The sequence below is a fragment of the Colossoma macropomum genome, unplaced genomic scaffold (genome assembly GCF_904425465.1).
Source record: "Colossoma macropomum unplaced genomic scaffold, Colossoma_macropomum, whole genome shotgun sequence".
NCBI lineage: Eukaryota > Metazoa > Chordata > Actinopteri > Characiformes > Serrasalmidae > Colossoma > Colossoma macropomum.
In genome coordinates, this window is record NW_023494809.1 from 2,380,522 (window position 1) to 2,392,968 (window position 12,447).

The 12,447-nt window shown below is 40.8% G+C and overlaps 1 protein-coding gene across 2 annotated transcripts in view; it reads left to right on the forward strand.

Moving 5' to 3' along the window:
• Positions 1 to 838: 838 nt before the first annotated feature.
• mindy3 (MINDY lysine 48 deubiquitinase 3) overlaps positions 839 to 12,447 on the forward strand; it is a 90,660-nt gene continuing 79,051 nt past the window's right edge. Inside the window, exons 1-4 of one of the 2 annotated variants that reach the window (XM_036558543.1) lie at positions 839 to 2,211; positions 5,285 to 5,364; positions 9,391 to 9,451; positions 11,118 to 11,306. In XM_036558543.1, coding sequence (XP_036414436.1) covers positions 2,049 to 2,211; positions 5,285 to 5,364; positions 9,391 to 9,451; positions 11,118 to 11,306 — 493 coding nt within the window. In that variant the 5' untranslated portion in view covers positions 839 to 2,048. The remainder of the gene's footprint in view (positions 2,212 to 5,284; positions 5,365 to 9,390; positions 9,452 to 11,117; positions 11,307 to 12,447) is intronic. The other variant, XM_036558542.1, reaches the window with a different exon arrangement.

Sequence of the window (12,447 nt, forward strand, 5' to 3'; positions counted from 1 at the left end):
TTTTATCTCCTCAATTTAATCTGGATAAACCGCTTAAGTCGACAAGTTTGACTTCCTACACACCCAGGAAAAGATCCATTCTCAAGTCCCTGCTGAGTTTTCTAGACATTTCCAGTCAAATCTCTCCCCGAGCTGGGGGTTTTCGCAGCGACATGGCAACACCGTTGGACAAAATGAGAATGATGTTTGAATCAGCCAATCAGCGCTTCGCTTCCACCGACGTCATCAGAACCTTCTGGATTTGAACCAATCGCTCGCTCGTTGACGCTCTCGGAGTCACGTAGTAAATAAACCGAGCAGACGGGCTACTGTTGATGATTCAATTTGCCGAGCCGACTCTTTGGAACCGTTCGTTTCAATGAATCGAACATCTGGTTTAATGCTTCAGTCACAAGCCGAATGAACTGACTCTCATCCCAGCCACGTAGGATCACTTTCGATTCAGCTAGTGAACCTCACTACTTCTTTTCCACTAAAGAAGTATTCGATTAATTGGTGAATATTATTTTCCGTGACCACTGGTGCACAATGATACAATCAAAGTTCAGACAGCTTTTTGTTTTGGAGGCAGACAAGGTCATTACATTTACATTAAAATTATGGAAAACACAGTTTGTTTAAAGTAATATGCCTTGATGAATCGAGCGTAAATCAACCAGGCATTTGGGCTGCTTTTAATTTTAATTAATATATTACATATTACAAGCCTCACATGCAGTTCTTGACCTCTTCAACTCCTTGTCATATTCTTCATATCTGGGTGTCATATGAGAGCTGTAACTGTCTTCTTTACAGTCAAATAGATGGGTGATGTAATTTTAAACCCTTATAATAAAAGTTTTTCTACTAAAAGTCGACCCATTTTTCCACAAATCTGGGCTATAAACTATAAACAGATGGCGTCTCTTCAGTGATCTGCTCCGTAAAAATTATTTTTATAAAATAATACAAAGAGCATCTAAGATTTTTGGCTTTCAGCAGTAAATTGTAAGCATATAGTAATATGTGTGATCATAAAACACATGTTCTGTTAATTTGAGGGGAGCTTTTACCAAAAAATAAATAAATAACATAAATATTTACATTTTTTTCATGCAGTTACTGAATAATTTGCCTTACGATTTGGTCGTGTAAATTCAGATGGACAAACCAAAATATACCCTGAAGAAATTATGTTTTTGCTGTCTGTTTTTAAACATTTTACTTTTTGGAAAGATCGTAACTCCAGTTTATCAATACTCTTGACAGGAACGTAAATATTTTGTAGCGCAAAAGCCACAGAAATATTCAGATCGATTCTGTTTGGCCTGTGAATCGATTCGGAATATTCGTTGAAAAAGAATCGGTTCGAAAACGATTCATTCACGAGTCGGACGTCGTTCAGTAGCATAAATGACACACGTAGGGAGATGGACTACATCTGAGCAGAACACCGGCTAAACCACTTTTTGTTTTCGGTTTCACTGCGGGTAGGGTTCAGACAGTTTTAGTAAACCGAACTGTGCTTATTAAGATTATAGTTCTGTAGTTTTGGAAACAATTTGCACCAGCAGGACCCTGTTAGCGCCCTGGTTGTGTGTGTTTTGCCATACATTGGTCAGTTTAGCTGACTGCGTTAGCAGTAAGCTAACTGGCGGTTACCGGACTGGCCCTTTGGTTTGTTCCGTAGAGATAATAGTGTGTGAACTGCTCGCTGGCTGATTCGTTAGCTGTGCACACAGTTAACGTACAGACTTGTTTACATTTGAATGAGTATCAGTTAGCTAATTAATCAGCTACGAACCGCAGCGTGTTAGCTTCACTGAAGTGACATTACCTGACAAACTGAAAGGCAGGTGGATTCCCTGCGGTGTCTAGCTAAAGCTAGCCAGCTAATGCTGTGTATGTACAGTCAGCGCACTCAGCATAATAGTTGACCGAGCTGACGGTGAACTTTTGGCCGCTCATGCCGTCTAAAAAGACCCGAATACCGCGGAGCTGAAGGCAAGCAAGCAGTGTTGGACGTCGCTAGCTACCGTTAGCTCGCTGGCTAAGTGCATGCCGCTCGGATGCACGCCCGGTTGGAAACTGTGCAAGAAGGAAAGTCAGGGACGGGGACGAGAGAGATGTCGGAGCTGAACCGAGAAGTCCGAGAAGTCGTGGAGCTGGTGTGGGGGAAGCAGTCGGCTGGCAGCGGTGTGTCCGCGCCGCTTTTCCGCCGGTGGACGCAAGGTAAGCAGGGCTCTCAGACTACCTTGTCCACTGCTGTGATTTTTTTGTCCAGTAGCTGGAGAACTTTTAACTTTTTCCCAGCCAACCAAACCACCACATCCTACTTAAAGATGCGTCTCATTGCTGGAACTAACGCTACATTTCTTTACTCCTGAGTTGTGATGTCTACAACACAAAATAGCTATTTTGTTTACTATCCAAACCCACCAGTGAACCTACACGTGAGGTTTTTATGTACATGTAATGTTAGTGATGGTAAAATAGTGGAAAATCTGAAAAAAGGTTTTCTGTGGGAACAATTTTGACTCTCAACACCCTGCAGGTATCCCTCTGCTGTGAATAGATCTTAAGAATACATGTTAGGCCAAATTCTTCTCTCAAAACTATCATGAAAGACCTCAGACAGCAAATTTGTAACCACTTTCTTATACATTTTAATGATTTATCTGCTCAAATACACCTGATTTAACTCATCTGGTAATTGCTGGCCTTAGTGGGTGTGTTTGACCAGGAAAACCAAAGCCAGATGTACACGGTGCGATTTTAGAAATTTTGTAACTTTGGTGACTCGCGCTGTACGTTTGAATCGTCCATCGTGTTCGGCCAAAGCCTGCGATTTATGTGCTCACACTGTATGAAAACACTCAGTCCGACTGACATGACGCGACATGGGTGCTCACACTGCACGTGAAACGCAGCCCCTACAGACGCTCAGTCTACAATAAAGCTGATTCATTCAGAACAACACGCTGCGCCTCCGAGTCCAGCTCAAAACACTGGCTGACTCTCAGACGGCTCCCTGCTCCCTACATAGTGCACCACATCTTAAAATAGTGGCTCCTGCACCCATAAAGTGCATCACATGTCTGATAAATAGCCTTCTGAGGTTCAGCCATGTGTGCACAGTTCCATACTGGACAAACAGTGCACTGTTTTGGTGTAGAAGGCAGATTCAGCCATTGATAAACTGCTACAGCAGATTTGCTAACTGGTGCCACACTGTGCACTGAAGCTGAAGAGCAGGCCGTCTACAGACAGACAGCTCTACACAGACAAAAAACACTATTTATTTATACCTCGCAGTTCAACTCAGCCAAACAGAGCAAAGTCAGCATATACAGACGCTGGTGCTGCAGATATGGACTTTTCTGCCTCTGTGCAGGAGCCGTGGCTGTGATTGTGTGGTTTTGGGTGCGACTTTGAGAAATCGGTTCGTGTGGCTGCTCACACCGTGAGACAAGCGACCACGACTTTCTCACGTCAGAAATCCATCCGATCGTTTGACTGCTCAGTCGGAGCTCGTTTGGGCAGTTAATCGAGCATCGTTTCCCCTCTCTCACTGCACGGCAAACAGCGGTCGGTGAAGCTGAAATTCAGCACGATCATGAAATTCAGTCGGCTCCGACCAAATCGGACTTAAAAACTTTAAACTGTGCTGTACACGGGCCCGCCAAGGCTGGAGTTGTGCACCCTTGCATTAAACATTTCGACGTCTGCTTCCCATCACCACCACTGTGAATAATTCTGAATCAGTATGTTTTTCAAAAGTGGTGCGTTTCACATCAGACCACTCTGAATGACTTTGTTTACATTTTAAAGACTGAATTATGTAGAAATTCTAAAAAAAAAAAAATGGGTGAAATCCTTATTTAACTTAGTGCTCACATCTGGCACTTGCTGGAGCTGACAAAGCCTCATCTCCAGAGGTTTTAAGGATACGTGTGTGTATGTATGTATATATATATATGTATATATATAGACACACACACACCAATCAGGCATAACATTATGACCACCTCTTTGTTTCTACGCTCATTGTCCATTTTATCAGCTCCACTTACTATATAGGTGCACTTTGTAGTTCTACAGTTACAGACTGTAGTCCATCTGTTTCTCTGCATACTTTGTTAGCCCCCTTTTACCCTGTTCTTCTGTGGTCAGGACCCCCATGGACCCTCACAGAGCAGGTACTATTTGGGTGGTGGGTCATTCTCAGCACTGCAGTAACACTGACGTGGTGGTGGTGTGTTAGTGTGTGTTGCGCTGGTCTGAGTGGATCAGACACAGCAGTGCTGCTGGCGGTTTTAAACACTGTGTCCACTCACTGTCCACTCTATTAGACACTCCCACCTTGTCAGTCCACCTTGTAGATGTGAAGTCAGAGACGATAGCTCATCTGCTGCTGCACAGTTTGTGTTGGTCATCCTCTAGTCCTTCATCAGCGGTCACAGGACGCTGCCCACAGGACGCTGTTGGCTGGATATTTTTGGTTGGTGGACGATTCTCAGTCCAGCAGTGACACTGAGGTGTTTAAAAACTCCAGCAGCACTGCTGTGTCTGATCCACTTGTACCAACGCAACACACACTAACACACTACTCATATATTTTAACTTTATCTCACAGATCTTTCCTTGATGCTGTCTGAGCATCTCTGTCTAAGACATCTTGTACTACTTGTATTGTAATTCCAGTATCTTATATGGTCCAGAAGAGTTTGGGTCCCTGTTTTTTTTGTGTTTATTGCTTATTCTTTATAGGGAGTTTTTATGCCACTGTCACCCTTGGCTTGTTCATTAGGGCACTAGACCCAAAGTCCTGTGAAGCTCATTTCACAAGTCAAATCAGCTTTATTGTCGTCCGTTCTGTGTAGGATGACTTTCAATCCAGTCTCCCTGATTCTTCTCACAGACTCGCACAAACCAAAAACCAAAGGAAAATGTAGCTGGCTACAGTATACAGGGAGAAAATCATCAAATTCAAAGATGTTCTGAACCCATTCATGTCCAGCAACTAAATTTAGTATCTGAAGCTAAAATGCGTTTGAGTTTGGTCTGATTGGTCTAAAGTGATTACATTTGCATAGAATTGTTGTGCTTAAAATGAGCTGTTTTATTATTGTCTTGTTAAAAGTCACTTAGATGTGACCAAATTTAATATGATAAATTAAGTGATTAAAAACTTTTGCCATATGGTTCGATCAGTCGTGCAGGCTAAATTTGGTACTTTATTTTGTGTGAGTGTTTCATGTGTAAATGGATTTGTAATTGTTCCCTTTTCCTTCTTTTTCTGCAGGGTTTGTCTTCAGTGAGACAGAGCGCAGTGCGCTGGAGCAATTTGAAGGCGGACCATGTGCTGTCATAGCACCTGTTCAGGTATTTACCCCCATATGTTTACCTTCTGCACTGTACTACTGCGATACATACTGGCAGCTTAAGCTGTTTTTCTGTTGGCCAGTGGAGTATGACACAGTAATGCAGTGCAAGTGATGACAAAATGCTTTTAGTGTATCTGTCTCCTACATCTTCTCACAGATCTTCTGTATCAGTTTCCCCTTTGAAGCCATAATCATTGAAGTTTAAATGTTTATAATGGTGTAATAGAACCTGTTTATTATTGTGTAGAAATGGATAAGGACTTGGCAAATATGGCAGCAACAAAATTATGTTGGGTTTGTAGTTGAATCATAACTGGTCTGGAGGTCTTGGGAACTCATATTCCTCTGTTAGATCGGGTTGACGCTTGGTGTCCTCAATCAGATAGTCTCAGAAAGGGGCCCTGCAGGCTTAATGACTACTTCATGACTAGAGTTTGGAACAGAGCGTGTGTAAATAATGTTTTATGTTCATCATTTTGTGGGTGCATAATTTTGCTTCGGGATGATGCTGGAAGAGTTTTCCCTCCTAGATGGATAGGACTGAAACTAATGCTGAGCAGTATTGATAAAATTCTGTCTAATCTTATATCAAAATATCATAATTATATGTTGATCATGTATTTTCAGCATACACTGACTGGCCATTTTATTAGGTACATCTCCTTGTTTCTACGCTCATTGTCCATTTTATCAGCTCCACTTACTATATAGGTGCACTTTGTAGTTCTACAGTTACAGACTGTAGTCCATCTGTTTCTCTGCATACTTTGTTAGCCCCCTTTTACCCTGTTCTTCAAGGGGTCCACCACAGAGCAGGTTTCATTTGGGTGGTGGATCATTCCCAGTACTGCAGTGACACTGACTTGGTGGTGGTGTGTTAGTGTGTGTTGTGCTGGTACGAGTGGATCAGAGACAAGTGTTGCTGGAGATTTTAAACACTGTGTCCACTCACTGTCCACTCTATTAGACACTCCTACCTTGTTGGCCCACCTTGGAGATGTAACGTCAGGGACAAGAGCTCGTCTGTTGCTGTCTAGTTTGTGTGGCTCATCCTCTCGTCCGTCATCAGTGGTCACAGGATGCTGTTGATTGGATATTTTTGGTTGGACCTTTGTTTACATCTTCTGTTTCGATGTTAAATATGTTTTGCGTGAATGTTAAACAACCAGAGCTAAAATGCAACAACGTATCATTTTCTACTTTAGTACAGATAAAGGGATCAAATGTAAGTGCACCCTTAGGCGACGTTTACACAGCAGCTGTCAGTGTGAACAGCAAAAACCGCATTGAATCTGACATTTTCACTTCCGATTTGAGAAGCTTTTATATGTCGTACTGAAATCCGATACGTGTCCGATCTGCAGCAATGCGCCAGATCAGAATTCACGGTTGAGCTGATCTGTTCAGATTGATGTCGCGTACAGATCACACTTAAAAGATAATCGGAACAGCCAAACAAAAAAATCTGATTTGGTGAGAAAATCTGATTTGGGCCACTTTTACCTGCTGTGTAAACTTAGCCTTAGAGAATGTGAATGATAGCTGGCCCAAAGTAGTCCCCTTTCATTGCGCAAGTTCCAAAAATATTGCCATTTTTACTTCTTCTCTTGAAATAAATTGAAATTGGACTACATTCATGTTAAAATTCTGAAGACACCGGTTTTCACCTGCTGTTTGAATCTGTCCTGTCAGTGTGCCAATGTATTTGTGTAACACCAAAGTTAATTTTCTATTCACAGAAAGTTGCCTAGTTTGCCCAGGTATCATGTTTCTTGCCCCCAACCCCTCCTAAATAAAAATATGATTTGGTTTATGTTAGATTGATGGCAGGGCTAATGTGGTCCTTATGCTAAATATCATTGTTTTTATAGCAGTTTTAGCTGATGGCCATAACTAGACATCACAACAATCAGTCAGTTATAGTTTCTCCACATTTACACTGTGTTGTTTTTGCCTGCATATACGAATACAGTGCTTGCACTGTCATGTCATCTTGAGGACAGGATTTCCACGCCACAGTCAGTGACATTGCTAACATATCTCTGATGTGCGTTGGGTGGGGTGTTTTCTTGACTGCACCTATTTTTGAAAATGAAAATGAATGGAGCTAAAAAAAAAAAAGAAAAGAAAAGGAGTGATTCATTCGGTTTATACTCTAAGAATGAAGTTGCCTGCCTAGGGTTTGGTAGTATTCCCTTTTTTAGTACCTTCAAACCATCTCTAGATATGACCGCGGTATTCAGTATTACCGGGGCGGATGGGAGAGGGGGTGTAGTAAGTGATGCAAAAGTATTTATGGCGCTTTTTTCCCCGTCTCGTCCTGTTTTAATTTAAGATCAAAAGAAATTAAAGAGTACTGAAGTTCGCTTACGTTGTCACGAAGTAGATGAAAACAGTGTACCAATTTCAAAGCATCATTCATTAAATATCAAACCATCTGTCTAACAATTAATGTTAAATGTTAAATAGTGCTGCTAACTAGGAGAGAGGAGCTGGTTAGCATTAGCTCAGCTAACATGCTAACAGCTGCCGTTGGCCAATAACTGGCTAACTCGGTTGGTCAAGATGACTGATCAGCTGTGCCCCAGCAACTGGAACTTTTTGGCCAAAGTCACAATGATTACAGTCTCCAAAAGCAGCTCAAATGAGGCTCCAGCTGGGCTACAAAAATCCGAGTTCTGTGTGGAAGAACTCAGTTTCAGCTGCTGAATGATGCAGTAAAGCTCTCAGTGTTACTTTCACTTTTCCAAAATGAAAAGTAGGCTGCCCTGTGTCCCTGTTTAGGTGTGGTTATTATTGTGAATTAAACTTAATACTAAAAAAAACAATCAGTGAAGAAAATGTACTAGTGAATTATAGTCAAAAATAAAAGCAATGTAGAAGACAATGTAGAATCACAAAGGAAAAACCTTTAGTTTTATTTTTTCTATCTGTGAAGGAGTGTTTAGAAGTGGATGCTTTCTGCGTTTGACTGTCTTAAGGAAAGCTGTAGTCGAGCCAAGCTCAGTCTACCATTGACAAATATTTATTGTACCATTCTCAAATACCAACTATCGCAGCTTTCTTCTTAATGCTGAAAAGTAATACTGAAATCAAATAAACAAACCCAAAGCTATTACTATATTATTGATCTATATTACTTTGTTATTTGAAGTAAATAAAAATAAAACTGTTAATGCAACCTTAAACTTAACCTAAACTGAACTGACATCAAAAACTAATATGAAAATCTGAATTAAAATAAAAACCAATGAAAATTTAAAACTATAATAACTCTGTTATTATAGTAGTAGAGCATGTATTATTTGAACTTGAAGACATTTGGTGCTTGTGTTTTGTGCTTGGTCTCACTTCAAGCTGCATCTCCAAAAGCAGCTCACATTGTATGTAGCTGTGTGCAAAAGCACTAAGTTTGAATAAGGCAGAGAAACTCTCTGTTCTCCTTTTGGTTTTTCAAAGCGGAAAACATTCAGCTTAGTCACAGTTTACCTGTTTCATGAGAGGCAAAGGAAATCTTCTTTGTTAGATTTTTTGTCTGTTTTTTTGGTTTTTTTCTGTGGTGCAAACACAACAAAAATGCATCACATCTGGTTTGTATAGTTTTGATGTAAAAAAATAAAAAATGGTCTGAATATTTTAAATTTTCGTATTCTTCATTCACGTTGTGTTCGGGATGTAGCGAAAGCTGAAATCGAACGTGTTATTATATGGTCTGTGTAGCTCTTAGCCACCGTTAAGCTGCTGTCATGCTTAGATCTTCTGAGGTTTTTTTTGACTCAGATTTTTCCTCTGTTTGTAACTACGCCATCTATCAGTGAGTCTTTCTAAAATAAATGGGTGGAGTTTGTTTATTTAGCTGTTCAGACATGTAGTAGAAATTTGACACATCTTAATTTTCAGATACATACACGTTATTAATGTTATAGTGCCCAACCTCTTGACCACCATTGGAAATTTGTTGGGATATGTTACATAAGGTACTTCTTGTTCAGGTTTCTCTCTTTTTTTTTTTTGTAATTCTCAGGCATTCCTGCTGAAAAACATCCTTTTCACCATGGAGAGCTCAAACTGGAGAGATATCTCAGGTAGGAACTGAAAAATGAGTGCTGTGGATAGAGGGTGAAGTGTTGGGGCTACATGGCCCTTCAAACCGAGGTTTTTCAGAGACTCACTTCAAACAGAGAGTTATGAGAAAAAAAGAAAAAACGACAAGATGGCGGCGCGAGGGACCGAAGAAACCCACAAATGTGAGAATTTTCTCCGTTGACAAATTTCGATAACCACTGTATTATCTTAGTTTTCCATGGTTCAATGTATTATGGTCCTTTTCTTCACAACAACCATAAAACTCTCTAGTGATATGCTGACGTATTGGTAGTATTATCTAATATATTAAATAAATCAGAAGTTATGAATACGTCTCCAGTGACTACTTACGATTTAATTTCATGGTAGCACATTTACATCAGTCTTTTGCTGCAGCTGTCCTGTGAGTCCTTGACCGTGTTGTTGCAAACTTTTGGACTGCAAGTGTGTGCAACTTTCTTAACATCTGAACAAATGGACAAGGAGGAGATTAATAAAGAAGCTATACAGCTGCTTTCGTCTCCGCTCTGATGATGCAGGTGATTAGGTGATCCTTCACTGCTGACAAAATATTGAAACGGACTCTTTTCAGGAAAAGACAATTTTTTTGGTATTTATTTATTGTTATTAAATATCATCACTGTCAGAACAAAACTTCATATCTCCAAATTGGTAACTTTAAAGGAGAAGGAAAGATATTCTTTACTTTTAGTGGAAGTTAATGTTAAAAGAGTCAAGTTACAATTTCTATTATTTCACTCATCATGAAATTTTCTCTCACTGTAAAAGCTGCTTGCTGTTTTCAAAAGAACAACAAAAATGGAAATACAAGCAACAGTTTATTTAATTGGGACAGATTTGTAGCAATATGCTAATTTGCTGTATTTGTCCCTAGAGGGTCCTTTATTGATGTCTGATAATGATTGTAGCACACCTTGTGCTACTCTGGGCTCAGGAAGGACGCTGGAGGCGGGGTTCAAGTTCGCTGAAACAAACCCGAAACCTATGCTACGCTGACCACTTTTCAGTGGCTTCAAATAAGACTTTTTAGTCTTTTATTCACTCGAGCTTTTCAGCTCTTCGCTGAGTCTCTACTGCTTTTCAAAAGGTGCTCACCTGATCCGAGAGAGAAAGAGAGCTCATTGCTCCGCCTCCACGTCACTGCCCCAGCTCGGCAGCTCGGCCACTCGGGTCAAATGTAAGGCAAATGAAATTGGCCTCGCTGTGGGACAGGAGGCGGCACCCAGGAGGCGGGGCTCAGGACTCGTGTGCCCTCCCCCACTCGCTCGCTGTTCTCTCCCCGTCGTCCTCGCTCGGAATTTGGGCCTCGCCTTCCTGCCGGCTTCTTGTGGCAGTCATCGGGGTCCGGGGGGATGCAGGCCATATGATCAAATTAATTCTCTTGATATTATTCAAATTGTTTCAAATTAGTTTTGACCAAATAATGTTGAAACATTTCTTACCAAATCTGTATTTTCTAATTATAGGGCATCAAAGCAAAGACTTAGCTAATACAGTCAGGTGTGTTTGTTACATCAGGTTATCACGACGTTCAAAATTCGGTGATTATACAGTAAACTGTCCAACTCTTTTGCTGCATGAACTGTTGAATGTAGTTAGTAGTGAAGTCTGTAAATAGATGTAATGTCGTATGTATGTTTGCAGAGGAGGAGCAGCGGACGGCCCTGTGCTCTACTCTCAGTGAGATTCTGGAGTCGGCCTGCCTCGGCAAGACACAGAACTTTTGTCTGGCCACCTGGGCCCGCGCCAAAGCCACGGATGACAACACGGACATCACAGACAGCCACCCAGAGCCAGAGTCCAGTCAGCCCACAGACGCTCAGCAGCAGCCGAGTGAGAGACTGAGCACTTCATCACTTACAGCTTAGAGCCGAGCTATTCAGTTTCGGTCCTGCGGGGCTGGATTTTAGCACAGTTTGTTGATTTTCCTGCTCAAACATGCTGACTAAACCTGGTAATTAAACGAAAAGTTGAATCAGGTGTGTTTGAGCAGGAAAATCAGCAAACAGTGCTGGACACTGGCTCTCCAGGATGGGAATTGAGTAGCCCTGGCCTCGAGCCTAGAGAGAGAAGATGCTAAACACTTCACTGAATGGTTTAATCTCCCTGAGCACAGCCTAGTGCAGTGGAGGCCAAGCGAATTGCCTCTATGTGCTGAAATATAATCTTAGCATGGGCCAAATGGCCAGAAAGCAAAAGGTCTGTTTAAAAATAATGCAAAAAAGTACAAAAACCTGTAATTCACATTGACTGTTATTCGTCAGAGTTGCGTACGGTCACATCTGGAATTAGCACATGCAAATTTTACAGGTTTGTTATTCATTTAGTTCATTTTTGGCATGTGATTAAACTCGTGTCTGGTAAGAGTGCGTGTAAATTCGAGTGTAATAATTTAACAGCCTGAAACAAAGCTTGGTTTGTGGTTAACTAACCAAAACTATTGTCACTGTCATCCGTAACACAAATAATTAAAATATAAATTGAAAATTACGGTACTAATAATTTCTGCACATCTACTTATTTTACATGCACATTTGTATAAACAAATGCTGCCGTTGTTCCACATTTCATTTAAAATTATATCACATGGTGCTTTTGTTTTATATTACTGATAAAGCCCAAATGACAAACAATACAAAACACAGCTAATGTAGAAGGATCTCATACACTACAATAATACAGTGTTTAAATTTATTTTAGGAAAGTAATCACACTATAAAATCATATTCTAGCATCTTTTTTTAAAAGAAATTTTGTTTGTTTCATGTTTTATTCTTTCCAGTTGTCTTAATTCTAACACTATAAAGTTTGGTCAGTAGAGGGAGCAGTGCTTGACCTCAGACTCCAGCTACTGGCACAGCCATTGGCTCACGAGCTGCTGAATACTGGCTGTGTTTACATGCGAAGATTTTTGCCAATCTGATTGAATACGTTCTGATTACAGATATAGACCGAGGTGTTTATCTCACTCTGC